This window comes from Zalophus californianus, chromosome 4, assembly GCF_009762305.2.
Source record: "Zalophus californianus isolate mZalCal1 chromosome 4, mZalCal1.pri.v2, whole genome shotgun sequence".
NCBI lineage: Eukaryota > Metazoa > Chordata > Mammalia > Carnivora > Otariidae > Zalophus > Zalophus californianus.
In genome coordinates this window covers 188,181,172-188,204,615 of record NC_045598.1, presented here as the reverse complement: position 1 = coordinate 188,204,615, position 23,444 = coordinate 188,181,172, and the positions used below count along the sequence as shown (strand labels likewise).

The 23,444-nt window shown below is 47.9% G+C and overlaps 1 protein-coding gene across 4 annotated transcripts in view; it reads left to right on the top strand.

Annotated features, from left to right (window-relative positions):
- AGO2 (argonaute RISC catalytic component 2) overlaps window positions 1-23,444 on the top strand; it is a 109,349-nt gene that overhangs the window by 36,609 nt on the left and 49,296 nt on the right. For 3 of the 4 annotated variants that reach the window (XM_027598832.2, XM_027598826.2, XM_027598849.2), the window contains exon 2: window positions 13,901-14,096. In XM_027598832.2, the coding sequence (XP_027454633.1) occupies window positions 13,901-14,096 (196 nt within the window). Of the gene's footprint in view, window positions 1-3,317; window positions 3,438-13,900; window positions 14,097-23,444 lie in introns of all 4 variants that reach the window. The other variant, XM_027598840.2, reaches the window with a different exon arrangement.

Sequence of the window (23,444 nt, the reverse complement as noted above, 5' to 3'; positions counted from 1 at the left end):
CACTTGGAAATAATTCCTGTGGATATTTAGTTTTAGGAGGCTTCTGTAAATTTCCCCTTCTGACACCAAATGTGCGTGTGCAAATATGGGACAAATGGGGTTGCACCAGACACCGTTTTGGAGCTTCCTCGCACTTAAGCCAGACAGGGTATCTTCCCATGTGATGGTGTAGAGGTGCGGTGTCGGTAAATTAGTGCAGTAGGCTTTCCACAGGTAAACATTCATACCACCCTCTGTCTTCTGTTACAGAGGATGAATGCTCTGTGGATAGGTGTCTGCGTGTTTTAGGATAAAGGCCTACACCTTGAGTTACTCCGTCAAAGGGCACATGATTTTAAAAGATTTCTGAAATAGCTTTCTTCAATAGCAATCTTCAAAAAAGATTTCTTCAATACCATCAAGCTTAAATGAGAGTGATCATTTTTTCCAAGCTCTTGTAAGTGTCAGGCAAAAAAATATTTACAATTTTAATTCACATTTTTTCGACAGAGGGCTGGAGATGTTTTCTCTTTGTTGGCTACTAGTATTTCCTACACATACTATCAGCCCCAGCCATATTCGATGCCCATTTTCCTGTGGGAGTTTTAAATCCTTAGTAATTTATTTTACCTTTTTTTTTTTTTTTTTTAGAGATTTTATTTATTCATTTCACAGAGCGAGAGCGGGCCCACAAGCAGGGGGAACGGCAGGCAGAGGGAGAGGGAGAAGCAGACTCCCCACGGAGCAGGGAGCCGGATGTGGGACTCGATCCCAGGACCCTGAGATCATGACCTGAGCCGAAGGCAGACGCTTAACCGACTGAGCCCCCCAGGTGCCCCAAATCTTTAGTAATTTATATAAACTCTGTTTATTCAGGTTTACATTTTCAGGTTTGTGAATTTATTGTCACAAAATTTTATGAATTTGTTGAGCAATCAGAGAAGCTTTAAAAATCTTATGTAGTCAGACTCATCTTTTGTGACCCCTGCATTTTGGCTCCAAGAAAGAGAGCATTCTGACTCCCAAATGATACGTTATTAAATTTTGAAGTATTTCTTTGGTTGTCTTTGTTTCACTTAGAAACGTTAGCTATTACAGTTTGTATCCGTTTGGAATTTGTTTTGTAATAAGATGTGAGGGAGCGCACCTTAACTTTCCCCTCAGATATTCAGAGAGCTGTGCCGGCTTTCCTTCTCTCTCATCCCACGACTGAAATGCTGTCTCAGCCCACCTGCACTGTCCTCACGGCTGCTCCTGCTGTCTCTCGTGGTTCTCTGCCTGTCGTCTTCGGAGCTGAGCGCCTTGAGGACAGGGACGCAGTAGGCACTCAGGAAATGCTGCACGAGTGGAATCAGACAGAGTTGGTGTGTATGAAATGCTTCGTATGGGGCCGGGCACACAGACCTCAGTTACGTGGTGCCGAGGGCTAATTGAACGAATTTGGGGGACCTACGTTATTATGCACTGTTAGGTCACCCACCTCTTTTAAAAAATTCATTTGATTTCAATATACCCACTATCTCCAAAGGACTTGAGGCCGACTTGGCCTGGCCGCAGAGCTCACATGCTCTGCTAGCAACAGGACCTGCACCGAGCCCAGCTGTGCCTGTCAGTAGCCTCCCCGGTGTCTCCTCTGTAAACTGGGGGTCCCTCGTGCCTGACCCGCGGTGAGGAGTAGACAAGAAGGTGCACGTGGAGGCTTCTGCAGCGTGCATGGTGCACCAGGAGTCCCATTTCTTCCTAAGGTCTCGTGGGAGAGCTTAAACTAATACACGCACTGGAAAGGGTAGTTACACATTTTCTGTTGGTGTTGAGAGACGTCCTTGGTAACTAGGATGGATTCGTTACTGTCAAAGAGTACAAAATTCTGAACTTTCTGCTTAAGAGGGATGGGAACAGAAAGGTGATAGGTTAGATTCTTGTACGTTTGGGGTGATAAAAAGAAGGATTTAGGTTCTTTGGGGAAAAAGACGTTCCTGAAGTATGAGAGATGTCCTAAGAACTCTTCTGTGAGGGAGGTTGGTTGATTCCATGGGCCATGTTGGCAGAGGGCTCGGCCGGCCACAGTCTTTGCGGTCCGCTGGCCTGGCACCGAGTCACCCTCCAGGGAACCCTGGTTCCTGTCTGTGAAGCGAAGGCAGTTCGCGCCCAGGAGGGTGGATGCAAGGATGGGTGAGGAGGTGTCTGGAGTGCACCCCGAGTGTGGTAGGCGCTTGATAAATGCAGCTTCTTGAGTCGAAATGGTGGAGACAGCTTGCAGAAGATGGAATAATAGTCTGCGTAAATGCTTCATGTTTTTGCCATAAAACGCTTGGCATTGAGTTACAAGTCGTTTCTACGGAGAGTGAGTGTGGCACTGAGGTATTCTTTTATTCATCAGTTCATTCATTCATTCAACGGTTGTACAAAACCAGACGTAATCCCTGCCCTGGTGATGCTTACATTCTAGTGGGAGAGGCAATTACTAGTCAGAGAATCACAAAATAAATCACAAAATAAATCGGAAGTCAAAACTGGTAAGTGCCGTGGAGAGGGAAAGGCGCCATAGGATAGATAGTCTCGTGTATTCACCGAGCTTTTGTAAAGTGCGTGGCTAACTTTTCTGACAAGTGCGTCAAAGAACCATTGGTCCACAGAGCAGGACAGCCGCGGGTGGGGCTCACACCAGCCGTTTGGGGGACGTTTCGGTGGGAGATAATTTATGTTTTATAAGTATTTCTTTAATTCCTCCTTATTTTTATTACAGTATTTGTAATATTGTTCACTAAAGACAGATGGGGTTAGGTCAGAGGGGATATCTTTGACATGGGGGAAAGTTTATTACAACAATTTTTATGGGAAATTTTTCTTTTTGCAGATCACAGGGGTGACTTTGGGGAACCATTTCTCAAAGAAATAGTGTTTTAAATGATGGTTGGAGGTTCACAAAAGCCTATTTAAAAATTCTTTGTGGGTGAAGTTACTTTGAATTTGCAATGAAGATAAAGAATAATCTTGTTAGTCACTGGCATGAGGGTAGTTGGATGTTTGTTTTATAATTAATCCTAAACTGTACATATGTGTCATATATTCTTATGCATGCTATATTGCTCACTAAAATGAGGTTAAAATATTTTTGGAGTATTACTCATTCAAGCACAAAAGTTGAGTGAGGCAGTTTAGTAGCAATCTTCCTGCTGACTTGGCTTGCCTCCCCCACGCACCCCTCCCCTCCCCGCCTTGGGCGCCTGCCAGGACCGCACCCTCACCTGGGAGCACCTGCTTCGCCCAGCCCCTCGCCCCCTCACCGCTGCCCCCCCGGAGTGACTGGCTTCTCTCTCTTCCCCGTTGCCTCCCAGGGCCATTTCTTTGGGTGTTGCCAAGAACCAGGCTGTGACAGATTGGAATTTCCCAGAGAGTTTTTTTTACCAAGAGAGGAAGAAAAGAAAAGACTTACAGGAACTGTGGCCTGCATGAAGGTGACACATTTCAAGAGAACAGCTCTTTGACTCCATGGTTGGCTTCTTTCCGTGCAGGACTGTCCTTCCCCCACCTTGTCCTGGGAGCCTACCTAGGGTTTTGTCTGGGTTCTTCTGTCTCTCCTCATCCTCATAGTGGGAGGTGCGGAGCAAACCTGCCAAGGGTGAGGGGCGGAAGTGAGTGCCTCCCTCGGGTGTGGGCACATCCTCATGCTGGAGAAAGGGACTCCTGATGGTCTGCATCAGCTGTGGAGTGTTTCCTGAGCCCCCTGCCCTCTGGGCTCACATTCAGTGTCCCGATGAAGCTCCCTGGCGGGGCCACCTGCGTCCTGAGCACAGATGCCTGGATCCAGTGTGCTGAGAATGGAGTTCCTCCTAGGCAGTGATTATGTACACCTGCTAGCCTCGGTCCACCGCTGGGTCCCCCCTCGTGTCCCATTTTACTTTCGGTGTGCCCTTGCGAGCTTGGGGAGCTCCCAAGTGGGGGAGGTGGGCTTGCGGAGGTTGGGGCTGGGGCTGAGCGCTGGCAGTTACGGACTGCGTCCCAGCTGGGCTCTTCTCGGCCGTGTGCCTGCACTGGATGTGGGAGCAGAAGCCCCCTGCTTTGGCATTTGACCAGACAAAAACCCATCTCTCTGGGAACTCGGGCGAGGTTTGGTTTGGGGTGTCTGTTTCTTCCCCTCACAGTTGGCTCGTCGGTCGCCCGGGTCTAACACTGCAGTTTTGCAGAGAGCGTGTAGTTGTTTTATCTCCAGCTGACAGGAGCAGATGTTTCTGTCTGCATTCTTAGCGCTTCATTCTGAGAATGCATCCATTCAGTTCACCAGAAAGGCTGCTGTGATTGTGTTATTGTAGTTCCGTTGGCTTGGGTGGCCATAGGCGAGACCGGCCTGTATAGGCAACAGGTGGATTCGCCAAGTGGCAGCCATATGTCCTGGTTGTAGCAGGAGAGTGCTGGTCGGACGGCATCTGCTTTCTGGTCTGTGCCCCGGGGAGCGGTCAGAACCTGTCCTCTTTTAGCCCATGGTGAAAGCAAAGATACAGGAGACACACGGACCTGGGTGGTGGTCCCGCTCGGCCACTGCCTGGCTGGGGGTCCTGACCAGTCACTCAGCCCCAAAGGAGCTGATGCCGGGCTTGGCCCCCATTGTGGCATGGCAGGGCTGAGCTATTTTTGTCACTTTCTTTTGTTTTAGTTTTGTCATAGTTTCTGGCTGATACCCAATATAATGAAAACAGAGTTCTAAAAGGAAACTGGAGGATACATGACATTGAATACTAATGCTCACTTCGAGGTTCTGGAAGGAGCTTGACAATAGCTTCATGGTGTTTGATGGCAAATCTTTGAATATCCTGGTCCCGCTGAGATGCGGGTGCTGGTGGGCTGGGCTTCCTTCCTGGAGGGATGCCCTGTGCCAGCCCCACAGTCAGTCAATACAGAGCCTGGAACGTGCTTCACTTGCCAGTCACTGAGAGCCAGACTGCGTTTATTTAATGACTCTGTGAGCTAGATTTTTCTTGAGGAACATTTAAGTCACCCAGGGGTGAGGAGTCACGCAGGTAGGTCTTTTTGTTTTGGAAGATTCTGGGCTCCGGTGAGATGGCGTGAAAGGAACACTGGCGGGGGTGGGGAAAGTCCCACGCTCCCCTCTCTGTGCGCTCTCTCTCCGCCCTCCCCCAGGCAGAGCCCCCAGACCCGCCTGGAGCCAGGCTCACAGTCCGTGACTCAGAGCAGGTTTTGGGGGAAAGGGTGAGTTATTCTCTCCCATCGGTTTCCAAGGTGACTTCTGGCCCCAAATTCTGCTACTATTTATTATGTGTCATCAGTGGCCACGGGTGTTGATCTTGGCCTGATGGTGTAAGCAGGCGCCGAGACATTTGCGTTTGTCCTGGTTGTGAGGCAGACGGGCGGCTGGGTGGCAGGAGGAGGCTGGGCGTGTGGGGGTGGGCCGAGGCCGCGGTGAGCCCGCATCTGCCCGCCGGCGTCCAGGCCTTACGGGTTCCGCAGGTTTTTTAAGAATTCAGTTCCATGTGCTTCAGTATTTAGAAAATAGCAGAAATCAAGAGCTTCTCTGAACAATTATGCTTGCTTGTCTGCTGCGGGCTTTCTCTGCCGGTCGCCAGATAACTTGCGACTGCTCACTTCTTCCCCCGATTTACTTCTAGGTGAATAGACAGAGTGGTGAGGTCCTGAGACCACGTCCAGGTTGGGTCTTGGGACACAGATTGGCCTCATGCTTTAAACGCAAGGCCATGCTGTCAGGCCTTAGCAGGATGTCAGATTTCTGATTCCCAACGCCGAGCCCCTGCCTGGTAGGCGGCCTGTGTGATGAGCCTGGAGACCGGTTGTCATGGCAGCCGGTAAATCATGAGCTCACATCACATCACGGACAGGCACTTGTGGGGCAGCCACGGAGACGGAAATCCCAGTTCTCGGGCCTGCAGGGCGTGGTGTTGTGTGCAGGGCCCTCCCTGTCCGAGGACCGGCACACCGCCCACCCTCCACACCGCCACAAACCGGGGAGGTTTTGTGACGTTATTGGGAACTGAGACACTGTCTTCTCTGCTCAGAGATGAGGCCACCCCGTCTCCTTAGAGCAGGCAGTTCTCACGCAGTTGGAGTCATGAACCCCTTTGTCAGTCTCGTGAAGGTTATGGGTGGATCCCTTTCCAGAATAACGTTTTTCAAGGCACAGAACAAAACACAGGATAATGAGGAAAGCCGGTCATGTTGAAATACACTTAAAATAACAAAACAAATGTTACCACGTTTGATTTTGAAGTAGCAGTGAGCTTAAAGATTTTTTATTTATTTGAGAGAGAGAGAGAGAGGGAGAGGGTGAGAGAGTGCACACGAACTGGGGGGGGGGGGGGATGGAGAAACCCCAGGCCGACTCCAAGTAGAGTGCAGAGCCTGTCTCTGGGCTCGACCCCATGACTCTCACATCATGCCCTGAGCTGAAACCAAGAGTCGGATGCTCAACCAGCTGAGCCACCCAGGTGCCCCCAAGTAGCAGTGAGTTTAAACCCACTTTGCGGTACCTGTTAACAGCTGCCGTGTGACAGGGGAGTCCTTGTGTTTTTCCTGTGTCATAGGTACATACTGATGTGGTTGGTTGTCCTTGCTCATAGTGGAAAGGACCGCTACATTTCACTTAGAGCTCAGTCCGAGTTCACAGACCCTCCGAGTTGGCTGTGTGGATCCTGGGCTGAGACCTCCCGGCTCCGGGGTGCATGCTCCCCTTGGTCCTCCCTCCGAAGGGCTGGGCTTCTCTGGTCCTTAGATGGTGGGCAGGGTGTCTCACCATCAGGGCGCTGGCCCAGGGTGCTCGGTCTGGTCAGGACTGGTCCTGGGGACACCTGGTGGCGGGACTTGTACCTCAGGAAGCCAGACCAGCTGCCTGGATGTAGGCCACGGTAGACGGGCAGGCAGGACAGGGAAGCAGGTGCGTGCTGCCTGGTGGCAGCGCCGTGGGTTCTGAATTTGCCCGCCACGCCTGGTGTGTGTGGCTTCATCCTGAGGCAGAGATGGGCCTTGGAGCTCACGTGTCTCTTGAGGAAGCCAGGACATCCCTGAGAGAGAAAAATCACAGAGTGCTGGTGTAAAGGACTAGGGAAAGCAGTGGAGCTGAGAAGTGGCGAGCTGAGAAGTGGGGAGCAGTACCTCATTCCTGTCGGGCCTGGCCTCCCACACGCGCGTCTCCTGGGTTCTTTCGGTGGACACTTGGATGGCTCCTGGCTGGGTGCTGAGGCCAACAGAGATGTGTCCTGGAAGGGCACTCATCGTGTGGTCGCCTGGACACCAGGAAGTGACTGAAACAAAGCACGGTGGTTGATGGAGCCCAGGACACCCCAAGGCCTGGTGTGCTGTGTGGGGCATCAGTAAACACAGGTCCCAAGCTGAGCCTTGAAATGATGGTGTGCCCATGGCCAGGAGGCCTCTGACTTGTTGGGCAGGGTAGCTGGGAGGGCAGAGATGGTGAACTGTGGCGGGTGGGCAGGGCAGGGCAGGGCTCGGCAGCAGCACTGGGGGGCACAGAAGGCGCTGGTCCTGTAGATTTTGAGGCCCAGAATCTGGACTCAGGCCCCCAGTCCTGTTCCCGTTTGTGCACACCTGCCTCTCTCTCTCTCAGACCCTGCGCTCCCTGGGGGCCGGAGCCGTGCATGGCCTGGGCACTGCCTGCAGCCTAGGGTCGGATTTAGGAGATTAATTGGTCAGCAAGTCCATTGTTCTAGAGGCTGGGAGCCTGGAGCCCAAGCCAGCGAGGGGTGAAGATGGGTCTGGACGGCTGTGTTTTCAGTGTGCGGGTGGAAGGGTGGGCAAGGAGCACCAGGGAGAGGGCAGAGATGGTGGGCGGCCGTGGGAGCCCCAGGGCCGGTGCTGTGGCGGGTGGTCCCCCGCGCGCTGAGCCCTCTGGCTGGCCCCCTGCTTCCTCTCCACGGATGTAGGTAGAGATGTTCCTACGTGGGTCTTCAGCACAGCATTTAATTTTTAAAGTGAAAATTTGGAAACCACTGAAATGCATCAGCAGGAGATGGCTCAGTGAGGAATGTGGTCATTAAAGATTCGTTGTGGAGAATTGCATAATAGAATGTTAAATGAAAGCAGCCAGGGATAAATCTGCATAGTTGCACACATTGTGTGTTATGTGTGTATGTAGAAGACTGACGTTTTAACAGGGATTATCTCTGATGGCATTTCAGGCAACTTTTATTTTCTTTGTATTTTTCTGTATTTTCTGTAATAAGTGTGTATTTTGATATCAGAGAAAAATCTACGCTATATGAAAGCAATCACAGCGTCCATCGTTACAGACAGGGAAGCCAGACCCGTTCGCTCAGCGGGCTGTCACCCACAGGGGCCCCTTTAGCAAGTGCTCCGTGATCTGTAGTTAAGTGGAGAAGGCCGGTGAGGAGTGGGGCATGCCCGGTGGCCCCTACCCACAGGCTCCCAAGTATCTGGTACGTCCTGAACGAGGTAACACGCGTGTGAGATTTCTGGAAGGGAGCCGCCTCCCTCCTCTTGGAGGGGCTCTGCTGTGTGTGAGGCTGCCTTCCGTCGTGGGGCCGGCGGCTGGTGTAGCCGTGGGCGCCCACCCACGGGAGAACCTCCGCAAGCCTTCACTTCTTCTCCATGCCCCTCACACCGTCTCCCCCGGGAAACTGTGCTCTGCTCTCGCAGCGTTCGTCCCCATAGTGAACGGGTCAGAATATCACCTTGGATCCTTGGTTCTGTGACCTCCCAGTTCCAGGTGGGAGAGAGGAAAGGTGATTGCGTGGGTTTAAGCTGTAGGTTTAAGCCTGAACTGCGGGCTTCTCTGTAGGGTTAGGACAACCCTCTCACATGGGCCTGAAACTGGTTTGTACTGAAACCATGAGATCTCCCCAGTAGGCCGTGCCCCGGCCTGGCCCACCTGCAGCACGGCCAGTTGTGCCCTGCTGGCCATTCCCCTGCGTCTGTTGGGTGCCAGGAGGTGCTGCCCCAGCAGCTTCCGTGGTGGGCTGTGAACCCGGAGCCTGCTGCCCTCCTCGGCACTTCCTGGACTTAGGCCTACCTGCTGGGAGCATTTCGGTGGCCGAAGGCAGGGAACTTCCCAGCGTTGTTCAAACTGCTCCCTGGGGACCCACCTGAGACCCGGGGGCCACAGGGTCTCTGTGCCGGCTTGCCTGTCTTTACAGCCAGGGTTAGAGTCTGTAGTCCTCTGCCACGCTGGAGGGAGTAAGTTGGAGGGAAGCAAAAGCCCTGAGAGATGGTTCTTAGCAGGGTCACCGTTGGCACTTTGTCATCACACAGGACTGTGTCGATGGGCAGTGAACTGCTGCAGCACCTCCCGCCCCCCTGCCCGGGGCGCCCACCCACGGGAGAACCTCCGCAAGCCTTCCCTTCTTCTCTGGTCACCCCAGGTTCTTGTCCTGTGTGCCCATCCCTTACTTAGGGGGAGGGCTGGGACGAGGGTCCCACCCTGGCAAGGGGGCTGCCAGGAGATCATGCACGGGGCACGTGTCACACAGCCTGGTCTGGGACCCTCCTCGGAAAAGTTGGTGACAGTCCACACCCCGAGGGGTGGATTTCTTGAGGCGGACCAGCGGCATCCCTCAGAACACTCGCTCAGAAGCAGTGACAGGCTCGCTTTCCATGGCGTCTGTAAGAAAAACACCGAAACTTCCTGGTTGCTGTGACCCAGTTACTCATACAGGAAGTCGATTACTCATTCACTACGTTTCCCTTTCACTGATTGAGATGTGGCTCTAAAAATGGAATTTTTAAGCACGTGTGCCGAGTCAGCAGCGGCAGTTCCGCAAACACTCATCGCCTACGTCACCTGACACTGGGTTAGAGGCTCGGGCTGCCCTGCCCTCGGGACTCGCCCGGTTGGTGCCGACTCACCGGTGCGTCGGTGGGGGGCTCAGGGGGCTGTGCAGGCCTTGGACCCGCCGTTTCCCTCCCCCAGCTGTGTTCCTGGATGAGAAAGGAGGGGTGGCCTTCCCATTCCCAAGGATTCCCCCCCCCCCCGCCCAGGGCAGCGGTAGGACCAGCACAGACACCCCAGGAAACGCCTTCCCAACAGAACTGTGTGCTCTGTGGCCAGGCGGGGAGAGGTGGCTGCGCGCGGCCTGGGGCGGGGGCGGCGGCAGGTGCAGTCCTGGGCGTCAGGCATGGTTTTCACAAGCAGAGGGAAGCTGCATGTCTCCGGGAAGGCTGGAGAAGGTAGGAGCACCTGAAAGGTGGGGAGGATTGCTTGGCCTGCCTCGGGCTGGCTGGCATGGCCACAGCTGGAGAGGAGCTGGGGTCTTCCCATGGGGTAGGGCTTTGGGGCAGGGTTCCCCACTGAGCTGCGAGGTCCCCGCTGAGCAGCTCAGGGGCGTCTCTCTGGTGAAGTCTTCCCAGATCCTCCTCCTCTTGGGCTGTCACTTATCCAGCAGATGTTCACAGCGCCCATGGTGGAGGAGGCTGAGTTGAGAACCGCCCCCCATCTCCGCAGCACAGGCTTGCCAAGCACCCTGCCCGGTGGGCGGTGGCTCGGGGTGCGGAGCCCTCCCTGCCTACCCCTGTTCCTCCCCTGCACATCTGCATCAGACTCCTCCTGCAGCACGGGTCAGGGGAAACGGACCTCATGGAGACTTGCTCTCTGGGCGATACTGGAATTAATTTTCCGAGTCATCTGTGTTAACCGTGATGAAGGTGTGTGGGCTGTTCAGCATTTGGTTTTCATCTCAGAACATTATCCACCTGTTGGGGCCAGGAGCTAACAGTCCCAGGAAAGTGGCCGTCGCCTGCACACCACTCTGTCCCTTTCTCATGCGCACCTGCTCTTGTGTGCACCTTGGCCTGTGCTGGGTCCTCTCCGGTGCTTGGTTCGTGAGTCCTGCTTGTCTTGGCAGTTTATACCTGGGACTGACTCCCTGTGAAGTATAAAAATGAATCCAGGATCTCTCCGAGGACTGAGGCTGGGCGGGAGTCTATCCTCTTTGGTAGGAGACTTTCCTTCCTGAGGGCATAAAACTGCTGGGAACTCTCCCGGCTCAGCTCGGAAAACTATTAGAGCTTTAACTTGTGATTGTATATTCCACACACCTTCCCACGAGTTGTCAGTATTTTCATTGTTAAAAGCCAGAAGCAAGGAAGAAATATCTTGTGAAGTCACATATTTCATGAATATGTTTACCATTGTGTTTTCCCATTGCTTTTATTAATACAGGTTGGTAACGCAAGCTGTGGACAGTTTCCCTTGTTTCCCATGGCAAATATTCTGGAAGTGATAGGTATCATGGAGACAGGAGAAATAGGCCCAACCAGAGAAATGGGCCGCAGGTGTGTCTGTGCCAGTGGTTGGATTTTAGGAAGGTAAACTCATCCGAATCTAGCTGGGGACGGATGGCAGCTGATGAAGCCTTGGTTCAGAAATGGGCACCCCAGCTCTCTGCTCCTGTCTGAGCCTTGGACGGCTTCACTTTTCAGAGGCAGCACCTTGGCTCCGTAGCTGTGATGCACGGTTAAGAAACTGTGAAAAGCACTTTGTAAACTGGAAAGCCCTTCTTCAGTGTGGATAGTGCTCCGGTTCCTGAAATGGACTGTGTCTCTGTGGCTGGACATTTCCTGGGGCACAGTTGTAACTTCTGTGGTTCAACTGTGTTTCTGTATTGGCAAGATTCCTCTTGCTGGTTAGGCTTCTGCCTGAGAGCAGGGACCACGTGCTAGCGGGCTGTGGAGTCCACTCCTGGGTATGGTCTGGATCTGCAGTGTGTGACCTGCGCTTACAGGGAGTAAACACGCCTAATCCATTTGATGACGTGCACTCAGACAGTGTTCTGGGAGGAGACACATGAGCTGCCTGAGAGCACTATTTATTTTTGTATGCTTGGTCCTGGATGTGACCCAGCACGTAAGGGGCACACGAGTGTGCTCATTGTAGGGGTGGTGTGTTGTGTGTGAGTCTGTAAATATGGCATCTCCGGTCATAACAGCTTAGTGAGACAGACCTGAAGACTTCCAGATGGTACAACTCAGTGAGATTCATAACCTTTAAAACATGTTCGTTTTCTCATACAAAGAAAACAAAACAAAAAGTAACTGAAGGACTCTGAGTTTTTCTAGGTCAGAAATGCAGTAAAAACAGCTTAAATTATTTTTAGTAGCATACTTTTGTTTCCAGTAAATGTCAGTAGGGATTGAAGTACATGGGTTTTTTTTTTTTTTTTTTAATGAGGATTTAAAAAAAAAAAAGATGTGAGCAAAAACTAAGAGTATTCTGTTACTGGAAAAATATTTAATTTTTTTTTTTCTAAGCCACAGTTTGAACTTTATTAGAATTAGTGAAAATTTGAGTTGGGATGAAGTTTCTTTCTACTGTCTGGGGCGGGGGGAATACATTCCTTGCTTAAATTAATGACTTAACTAGGAATGCGGGAGGGCCACCACCTTGGTGTTTTTGGCCCCTTTTGTTACATGTGACTCGTACCCCTTAGGTCTTGTCCCCTCTTCTGAGAATTCACACTGTCCCATCTTCCCAGTCTCTCATATGCAAAGAAAGAACAGCAAGTGTACGTAGCGCACGTACAACCAATGAGTCACTACAGTGCATTTTTAAATCAAGAATTGGCTTGATGTTGAGGCACCTCCTTTGTGGAAATGTATTGGTCTGTTGCAGAGGAGGGGGTGAGTTGTGGTTTCCAAGGGCAGGAGAGATTGCACGGATAGTCGAGTGCTCGTGTTGACCTGAGCACAGCTGTCTGAAGCCCCTGGAATGGGGGCTGGGATGTAGGAAGTGGTGCTCAGGGCGGGGTGTGGCAAGGTGCCTGTGTGAGCGCTGGTGTTGGGAAGGCTCGGGTTTCTTGACTCTTGAGGTTGCGAACATCTTCCTTCCTGACTTCTTCCTCAAAGAGTAAAGGACTCTTTCTGAGTGACTTCGGCAGCCTTTCCTTACGTGTCTGAGCCTCAGCTTCCACAGTTATAAATGGAAAGAGATTGACCAGATGTTTGTAGGCTTCTTGTGCATCGGGCGCTCTTAGACCCTAGGGCAGGCAGATCTTCCTGAAGTTGCTCAGGTCCAGCTGGGGAGACAGCCAAACGGGATTACCGCACAGTGTAGCAAATTTGTCCTGGAAATGTGAATAGAGCAAGCTAGAGACAGAAGTAAGGGGCTGTGACAAGTGAAGGCTGGTCCTCGGGATTGGAGTGGCAGAAGACAAGGCTGAGGCCAGATCGTGCACACCTGAAGGCTGATTGTTGGAGCCGGGTGGTGGGCAGCCACGGAAGTATGTGGGCAGGGTGAGATCAGACACTCTGGCCTGGAGTGTAGAAAGTGGGTCAGTGGGGGTGGGGGTGCCTGGAAGTCAAGACCCCGTTAGGAGGCTTCCCTCACTCCCTGTCCTGGGTGAAATGGGGATCCGAGCTGGGGTGGGGAGGGATGGATAGGAAAGCATGAATTTGAGAGGAAGCTGGTAAAATGAGGACTGTTGTGCAGTTGGCTGTGAGGATTGGGTGACAAGGGTCTTGGTATTGGGGAGACCACAGCCTCATGGATGGAGGCATGTCCTGGGGGGAAAGCAGTTTAATTGGGCATGCAGTTTCAACTGTCTGTGAGCTTGTGTAACAGACGAAGGGGGCTGGGTAGAGAGCATCCAACACTTGCAGGATCTGGGCAGAGCAAGGAGAGGACCAAGGAAGGAACAATTGGAAAAAGGAGGGCATGGTGCTGCGTCACATGCCCCCGAGGGACAGAGGGTCCCTTGAGCCTGGCAGTTGGGGGGGGCGGTCTCTGTGATGACGCAGACCTGGAGAGGGGTAGGGGCATGGGATTCAGGTTTCCCGTGGAAACGTGGGAGCACAGGGAGGGGGGCGTGTGACAGCGAGGGTCCACGGGAGCTGGGAAGGGCGGGCCACACACGGGAGGAGGCACACGAGTGTGCTCCAGGAGAGCCGCAGTTTCCCCGTGTAACGGGCGTTCTCTTGGCCGTTCTAGTGCTCGCACCTCCCGCGCCGCCGCCGCCACCCATCCAAGGATATGCCTTCAAGCCTCCGCCTAGACCCGACTTCGGGACCTCCGGGAGAACAATCAAGTTACAGGCCAACTTCTTTGAAATGGACATTCCAAAAATTGACATCTATCATTATGAATTGGATATCAAGCCAGAGAAATGCCCGAGGAGAGTTAACAGGTATTCTGTCGTTTCATCCTTTATTGATCTTGATTGATTTATGTGGATAATCTATGCACACAAACCCGCCACTTTAAACTAATCAACCCTTCCATTCCCAGCAGGTCCTTCCCTGGGGGTTTCTGTTGTAGTTACTTTTTGAAAAATGTTTTGCGTATTTCGTTGTATCTTGATACAGTTGTTAAGTGGGTAGCTCCATGAGTTTGGACAAATATGTGTGCACGCCCATCAGCTCAGAACGCTGCCTCATGCCTTTTCATCAGTCCCAGCCCTAAGGCCGGTGCTCTGGCCTGTGCCAGCGGTGATTTGTTCCCTGCTGGGGGAGGGGGGCTGGGAGGCTGGGACACAGAGGAGTCGTACAGTCTGTGAGACAGTCTCCCCCCACCTGCTCCTTCGACTCAGCATGACGTTTTTGAGATTGACTGGTATCGTCGTATTAATAGCTTCTTATTTTTATTGCTGAGGAATGTTTCATGATATGAATATTTCATAATTTATTCTTATTCTTGTTGGATGCTTGGGCTGTCTGGGCTTTGCCATCATGAACAAAGCTGCCGTGAACATAGCTGTTCAAGTCTTTTTTTGTGGACATACATTTTCATTTCTCTTGGATACAAACTCAGAAGTGAAATTGCTGGATCATAGGGGAGGTACAGGTTTAGCTGCCCGAGAAACCTCGAGGTCGTTGTCCAGAGTGGCTGCTGACTCATTGTCCTGTCCGAGGTGTGAGGCTCTGGGTGTCCCACGTCCTTCTCAGCACGTGGGAGGGTCAGTCTGTGGGATTTTTGCTGCTTCAGTGGTGTCTCGCGGTTTCTCTTTGTGGTTTTAATTTTCATGTCCTGGTAGCTAGAAAGTGGAGCACCTTTTCATATGCTCATATCTGTAATTCCATTATATTTACACATCACGTAGTATCATGTCACATAGTATTTCTTTTTTTTTTTTTTTAAAGATGCTTATTTATTTGAGAGAGAGAGAGAGAGACCATGAGCTGGGGGCTCGGGGGGGGGGGGGGGGCAGAGGGAGAAGCACACTCCCCACCGAGCAGGGAGCCCGACACGAGGCTCGATCCCAGGACCCCGGGATCATGACCTGAGCCGAAGGCAGACGCCCACCGACTGAGCCCCCCCAGGTGCTCCCTCATAGTATTCCTAATAAAGTGTCTGTTGAAGCCTCTTCTCTGTCTTGTCTTTTGTCACTGATTTGTGGGAGTTTGTGATGTATTTGAGGTGCAAGTCTATATTGAGCATGTTTTCACCTGGTTTGAGGCTTGCCATTTCACTTTCTAAGTGGTGTCTCTTAATGAGCAGATTTTTATAATTTTGTTGACATCCAATCTATAAAATTTTGAAAATGATTATCATATTGTGTGTTCGCTTCAGGAAATCTTCGTCTATCTGAAGGGTACAGGTATTTTTTTTAAGCAGAATTAGAGTTTGGGCCTATATATATATATATATATATTTTTTTTTTTTTTAAGATTTTATTTATTTATTTATTGGGGAGAGAGCGCGAGTGTGCAAGAGTGTGCACAGGCGGCGGGGAGGAGCAGAGACAGAATCTCAAGCAGACTCGGAGTTGAGCTCAGGGCCCAACATGGAACTTGGAGATCATGACCTGAGCCAAAACCAAGAGTTGGTGGCTTAGCCCAGCGGGCCACCCAAGTATCCCAGGCCTCTAGATTTATTTAAGCCTGTGGTCCATCTTGGATTAATGTATGTGTGTGGTGGGAGGTAAGGGTCTGTTGAGAAGACTTTTCTTTCCCCATTGATTTACCTGGGCACCTTTGGGGGCAAGGGTGAAGCAGTTGATTTTCATTGCTACCAGAAAGTCCCCCGGAATGTTTTATTGCAGTGGCTTTGAAACTACAGATCAATTTGGGGAAAGTGGACACTGTTGAACCTTCTGGTCCAAACACATTACTGCTCTCCCCCTTGATTAGGTCTACTTTAATTTCTTGCAGAACTTATTCATACTTTTCAACACAGGTTTTTCATTTTATTTACTCTTAAGTATGTTGTGTTCTTTGATGTTATTATAAATTGTATTTTAAAATTTCGTTGTCCGGGGGGAAGTTTTTCAGGAGGGAATGACTGCTAACAAGTGTGGGGTTTCTTTTTGGAGTCATGGCAAATGTTTTAAACTTAGACTGTGGTGCTCTGAGGGGGACAACCCTGTGAATAAACTAAAACCATTTAGTTGTGCACTTTAAAATGTTGAAGAGTTTTTCATTTTTTAACAAAGATCGTTTTATTTCTTTCCAGTTTCTAATGCATTTTCTTTCTTTCTTTCTTTCTTTCTTTCTTTCTTTCTTTCTTTCTTTCTTTCTTTCTTTCTTTCTTTCTTTCTTTCCTTCTTTTCTTTTCTTTTCTTTTCTTTTTCTCTTTTCTTTTCTCTTTTCTTTCTTTTCTTTCTTTCTTGCAGTGGCTTAGAAATCCAGTATACATAATGTTGAATATACGTGGTGAAAACAGACATCCTTGCCTTGTTTCCACTCTTATGGGGGAATCATTCATTTCTTCGCCTATAAAATATTCTGTTAGTTGTAGGATTTTCTTGGAGACTCTGTCAGGCTGAGGGAGTTCTCTCCTAATTTGCTGAGAAGTATCCTCACTATTAGGTGTTGGGTTCTGTCAAATGCTTTCTCTGCATCTGTTGGGGTGATCATGTAGTTTTTCTTCTTTTTTTTCCCCACGTCCTGTTTTATTTTTAAAGATTTATTTATTTATTTGAGGGAGGGTGGGGGGGCAGAGGGAGACAGAGTCTCAAGCAGACTCTGTGCTGCGTGCAGAGCCTGATGCAGGGCTTGATCTCACAACCCTGAGATCATGACCTGAGCCGAAACCAAGAGTCGGATTCTCAACTGACTTAGCCCCACAGACGCCCCTTCCCACCTCCTATTAATGAGATGTATTGCATTGATTTTTTTTTATGTTAAATTAGCTTGAATTTCTGAGTCATGAGGTATTATTTTACTCACATCTTTAGTCATGATCAGTTATTTTCTATATTGCCAGATTTAATTTATTAGCATTTTGTTGTCAATTTTTGTGTCTCTACTTCCGAGAGACATTGATCTGTACTTCTCAGGGTTTGATAGCAGGGGTATGTGACATTGTGACGCACGCCGGGAGGTGCTCTGTCCTCCTCCGGATGCTGGAAGAGGAAAGTGAAAGAGTGGTATGATTTCTTTCTTAAATGTGTGACTAAATGTGTCATTGAAATCACGTGGACCTAGAGTTTTCTTCATACTATTTAATTTCTTTATCAGAGATCGGGCTGTTCAGAATTTTCTCTTTTTGTGTCAGTTTGATAGTTTGCGTCTTTCGAGGAGTCTGTTTCATCTACGTGGTTGAGTTGACTTGCTAAAAACTGTTCACAGCGTCCCTTTAACGTCTGTGGGACCTGTAGAGCAGGCCCTGTTTGTGTCTTCTCTCTGTGCCTTCATCTGCTTCGCTAGGGGTTTGTCAATTATATTCTTCTTTTCATAGAAACGGCATTTTACTTTGCTGATTTTTCTCTTTGGTTGATGCCCCCCATCCGTTTTCTTTTCTCTGATCTTTCTTACCCTATTCATTTCGAGGTTAGATCATCAAATTTAAACCTTCCTTCTTCTCCAGTCCTTTTGTTTAAGGTTGCAGATTTCCCTCTGAGCCTGGTTTTAGCTACAGCCCACAGGTTTTGATACATTTTAATTTTCATTCAAAATATTTTCTCATTTTCCCTGTGTATTCTTCTTTAACTCATGTTTTTTTTTATTTGTTTTTAGAAATGTGTTCAAATTTTAACTCTTTGGGGTTTTGGGTTTTTTTTTTTTTTTGATACCCTGTTGTCATTGATTGCTAATTTAATTCCTTCATGATTAGAGAACATACTCTGTAAGATTTCAGTCTTCTGAAATCTATTGGAACTTATTTTATGGCTAAGCCTGTGATTTATCTTGTTAAGTGTTATTGAGACACTTGAGTGTGTATCCTGGTTTTGGTGGGGATGGAGATTTATGAATAGTAGATGGAGTTGGTTGATAGTATTGTTCCAATCCTTTATACCCATTCTCATTGTTTTTGTCCTACTGTGATGTGGATTTGTCTATTTCTCCCTTTAGTACTGTTTTTATTTCATGTGTTTCAAAGCTCTGTTACTAGATACACACATTTATAATTTTTTGTCTTCCATGATAAACTGACCAAGATCTTCATCACTAGGAAGTATTCTCCATATTTTGTAACTCTCCTTGTTTAAAAAGCCTCTTCTGCCTGATTATTAATACAGTCTCAACCATTCTTAGGCTTACTGTTTAGCTGATATGTATCTTTGTACATATCCTGTGTTCTCAACCTGTGTGTGTGTGTGTGTGTGTTTCAAGTATGTCCATTGTAGATATCACAGGGACTTACTTTATTTCTGGATTTTAATGGGTGTGTTAGATTTGCTTAAATATAATGTAAATTTAATTATCTGTGGTTGAAGTCTACCATCTCGCTCTTTTTTAAAATTTCTGTATCTGTTTTTTTATTCTTATTTCTCTTTTCCCTTCCCCTTTTGGGCTCATCAAACATTCTTTATTCTATTTATTCCCTCTTCTAGTTTGTAACTTTACCTCTTTTTGCTTTTTAAGTGATTGCTTTACAAATTTCACTATGCATCTTTGATTTACCAGTCTACTTAGCATTAATACTGTAACTTCATATAAAATGTAAGAATTTTATAGTAGTGTAATTCTCTTTACCCATCTGTCTATTGTTGTCATGTATTTTACTTCTGTATACATTATAAATTCCATGGTACGATGCTGTTAGTTGAAGGAAATTAAGAAAACGGTCTGTTTACCCATATATGAACCATGCCTAGTTCTCTGCTGATGAGTGTTCTCACCTGGCATCATTTCCTTTCAGCCTGAAGAATATCCTTCAGCCTTTCTTGTTGTTCACGTGTGCCCATGATGAATTCTTCTAGCACCTTTTTGAAATCTACAAATGTGTTTATTTCCTTCCTATTTTTGAAAGATTTTTTGCTGGATATAGAATTCTAAATTTACATTTTCCCCCCAACACTTGAAAGTTGTCATTATATTACCTTTTAATCATCATCATTTCTGATGAATTTTCAGTTTACTTTCTTATTGTACTTAACCTGTATGTAATTTGTCATTTTTTTCCTGTGAATATTTTCTGTTTTAATTTCGCTTTTCAGGAGTTTGCCTCTGACGTACCTAAGTGTGATTTTCTTTGTCTTTTTCCTTCTTGGTGTTCACTAGAGTTTTTCTGGATTTGTATGCTGACTATCTTTCATGAAATTTGGGTGAAATGCTGGCTGTCATTTCTTAAAATATTTTTTCTGCCCCATTTTCTCCTTTATGGGATTGCAATTGTGTGTTTGTTAGGCCATTTTTATATTGTCTTCAGGTCACTGAGCCTGTGATTTTTTAAAAAGTCTTTTTCCTCTCTTTCTTCAGTTTGGATTATCCTTATGGATCTGTCTTCAAGATCACTTTACCCCCTCCACTTTTTTTTTTTTTGTCGTATCCAATCTTCTGTGGTAATCGTCTAATAATTGTTTTTCATTTAGATACTGCACTTTTCAGTTCTAGATTTTGCATTTGGTTCTTTTTCATGGTTTCTCTGCTGAGACTCCCCAGCTGTTCACTCATTGTCCCCGTCTTTCTCTTAATGACCTTGAGTGTACCTACAGTAACAGCATATGTGTTATAGCAGCCCTTGTCTGCTAATTACAACATAGGGCTCATTTCAGGATCTGTTCCTATCGACAGGTTTTCCCTTAGATTACTCATGCCACCCTTTTGCTTATTTACACACATAGTAAATTGTTGTTGTTGTTGAACATTATGTACATTACATCGAGGGAGGCTGGCTTTTGCTGTCTTCTCTGGTACCTTGCCCCACAAACTCCTACCTCTTCTGCAGACCCAGACTCTGCTCCCCATCTCCTCAGTGCGACAGGACTGCTGCTGTCTGGTGGTCCTTCCCCCGTGTTGTGGTTCGGAAACTGCCCCCTGGCCGAGTGGATGTGCGGCTTACCTCATGTGTTTCCCTTGCCTCAGTAATCACAGTCTTAAGCTGCCTGTTTTTCATTTTGCCAAAAATAGCCGTCGCATATTTTCTCTAGTTTTGTGGTTAAGGTGGAAGGGTAAGTCCAATACTGATTACTTTGTCATGGGTCAGAAATAGAATTCTCAGTTGCAGTTTGAGAACTCACATTGGTTGCCCAGTTTGTGCTGGTGCCTTATGAAGTGCTCTTTGCTATAATATTGTTTTTTCCTGATTACAATCTTTTTAAGAGAAAAAATGTTTGGGGATTCAGTTCCCTTATCTATAAAACTAAACAGTTGGACTGGGTATTTACCCTACAGATACAGATGTAGTGAAACAAAGGGACACCTGCACCCCAATGCTCATAGCAGCAATGTCCACAATAGCCAAACTGTGGAAAGAGCCCAGATGTCCATCAACAGATGAATGGATAAAGAAGATGTGGTCCATATATACAATGGAATATTACTCAGCCATCAGAAAGGATGAATACCTACCATTTACATCGACATGGATGGAACTGGAGGGGATTATGCTAAGCGAAATAAGTCAGTCAGAGAAAGACAAATTATATGGTTTCACTCATATGTGGAACGTAAGGAATAGTGTGGAGGAAGGGAGAGAAAACTGAATATGGGAAGAAATCAGAGAGGGAGACCAAACCATGAAGACTCTTGACTCTGGGAAACAAACTGAGGGTTGCTGGTGGGTTGGAGGTTGGTGGGATGGGGTAACGGGGTGATGGGCATTAAGGAGGGTATGTCATGTGATGAGCACTGGATGTTATATGCAACTAATGAACCATTGAACACTATATCTGAAACTAATATACTGTCTATTGGCTAATTGAATTTAGATTTTAAAAAAAAGCTTCTAAAAAAAAAAACAAAACAAAACTAAGCAACTGGATTTGCCCAATATACATCGGTCCAGGCTCTTTATTTTTAATTTTTTTAGGTTGGCTCCATGTCCAGTGTAGGGCTTGAATTCATAATCCTGAGTTTGAGAGTTGCATGCTCTACCAACTGAGCCAGTCCAGCGTCCCAGTCCACGCTCTTTAGAGGGTGATTTGGTGTAATATTACAATAAAAATAGTATATGCCCTTTGATCCACCATTGCACCACTAAGTATTTATCCCAAAAAGGTATGGCTCCAAAGAGACAGCACTTGACAGTTATATGACAACCTTTAAAATATGTGCTTACTAAAAAACACGTGTTTCTGAAGAAAAACTTTGGGCACAACTGGTTTCAGCAGCTTTCTTTACTGAAGACCTTCCAGTCTGAAACGCTTTGAGACTGTCCATGAATGGCCTTGTTTGTTGCTGAGTTTCCCTGAGGCAAACACCTGTGTGGAACTGATTTCAGTATACTCTTAGAGGATGAAGGCACGGAGAAGCATGCACATTTTCTGGGCTTTTTATTGGTATGATGGCAATCGGGCTCTTATTACGCCCTCAACCCCGTTATACAAGATGAGGGTTTTTTGTTGTTGTTGTTATTTTTTTCCCCATGAAGGAGACATGACTGAGGCTTTGTCATCTGGCAACAGAAAAAGACTGCTGGTGATTAAAATTTGATGTCTTTACCTGACTGTACTGCCACATCCTTGTTGTAGTTACATCGACAAGGTTCTCAAGTTACCCAGTGTTTGGAAATTCCCTCAAGTCAAACAGTAAGTAATAAAGATGGGGTTGGAGCTGCATTTTTGTGGCCAAGGCCAGCCCACTTACTAGCATGCCATGCTTCTCCCCTGGGTTTTGAGCCAACCTGAGAATTGCGGCCTAGTTAAATGTGTGAGCCTTCAGGATTCTTTATTTTACTATGACTCCTGATGGACTTTGGCAAAGGTCCAGTCTCAGAATTGTTATCCATCAAAATAGCGTAGAAAAAATGTTGGAAGTAAAGTTTCCCTGTTACCCAAACCCACGTGCTAGCACATTCGCTTAGTCCCTCCCTCTTCCAACTTTGCTAGCAGCATGACCAGCCACATTTATGAAACCTCCACTCATGAGGTAGGTGCCACTGGGGGTGCAGTGTGGGCAAGAGAGACACGGGTCATGGCCCTAGTGGGGAAGAGTGCTGGTGGCAGCAACTGATAGTACTCGGAGCCTGCGCCGCTGGAGGGGGGCTGTGTTCTGTCCCCTGGGAGTGACTGGCGCGACAGTCCTTAACATCCCATCTCCTTACCTAGTTCTCCTTCCACACGACAATCTCTGTTACAGCAAGGACAGTGTCTTAATTCTGAGTTCCCCCAGCCTTGTGCAGGGCACGTAGTAGATGTTTAATAAGTTCAACCCTGAAGCTTTGTGCAAAGCTGAGTGAAAACTGCCATCCATATGCTGTATGATGTGTCACCGTGCGTTCTCGCCTCGTGAACCCTCCATCGCTGGCCATACCATCCATCACTGTTCACCGAATGGCTGCTGTAGGAGGGATTCAGTAGAAGGCAAGGTACCTCTTCTCCAGATGCTTCCACTATCATTGTGGGTACAGAGATGGTCCCACAGAGGAGCCAGAGCACAGCGCTGGTCTAGGTTGTGTGGGCCTTGCCACCGGCACTAGGAAACCTTCGCATTGGGTCAAAATTAGTAGCACTCTGCTCAGCGCGCAGGATGGCCTGCAAAAAGAAGGCGTGCTCCGTGTCTTTTGACTGTCTTTGCCTTCTTGTTCCTCTCGAGCTCTGTCACGTGGCCCTAGGAGAACACTGCAGAAGTGATCACTGTGCGCGCGGGTGTGGCGGGAGGGTGGGGTGGTGCAGCATGGCTGTGTTGTTTGGGCACTGCCCACGAGAGGGACTGTCCATTGGTCAAGGCGTTTTGGAAGAGTGAATAGGTTAAAATTAAAAAAGTATGTATATCCTTTTCTTTTAAGTATTTATCCCAAAGAGAGATGTACAAGGATGTGTAACATTGTGATGGGAAAAAAGAAACCATCCCCATGTCAATCAGGAGGGATGGTTAAGTCCACATTCTGTGCAGTGCAATGCAACTGTAGACAACAGTGAAAGGGAGCTTCCAGTGTGAACATCAAGTCTGGAAACAGACAACTAGGTCATAAGTGGTTTGTTAATATGCCTTATGGCACATGATACAATAATATCTCTCTTTCTAGACTTGATGGCCACTTTGTATCTAGTGACAAGGGATGGTCTCAGAGAAATCTAGAGGGAAAACAGCAAGCTCCAGAACCATGGGTTTGATGCCATATGTTTGAAAAAGCATAATACATTGTATTTCTTTTTATGTACCTATGTATTTTTGTAAATGCATAGATTTGAAAATGATCAAATCCCTTC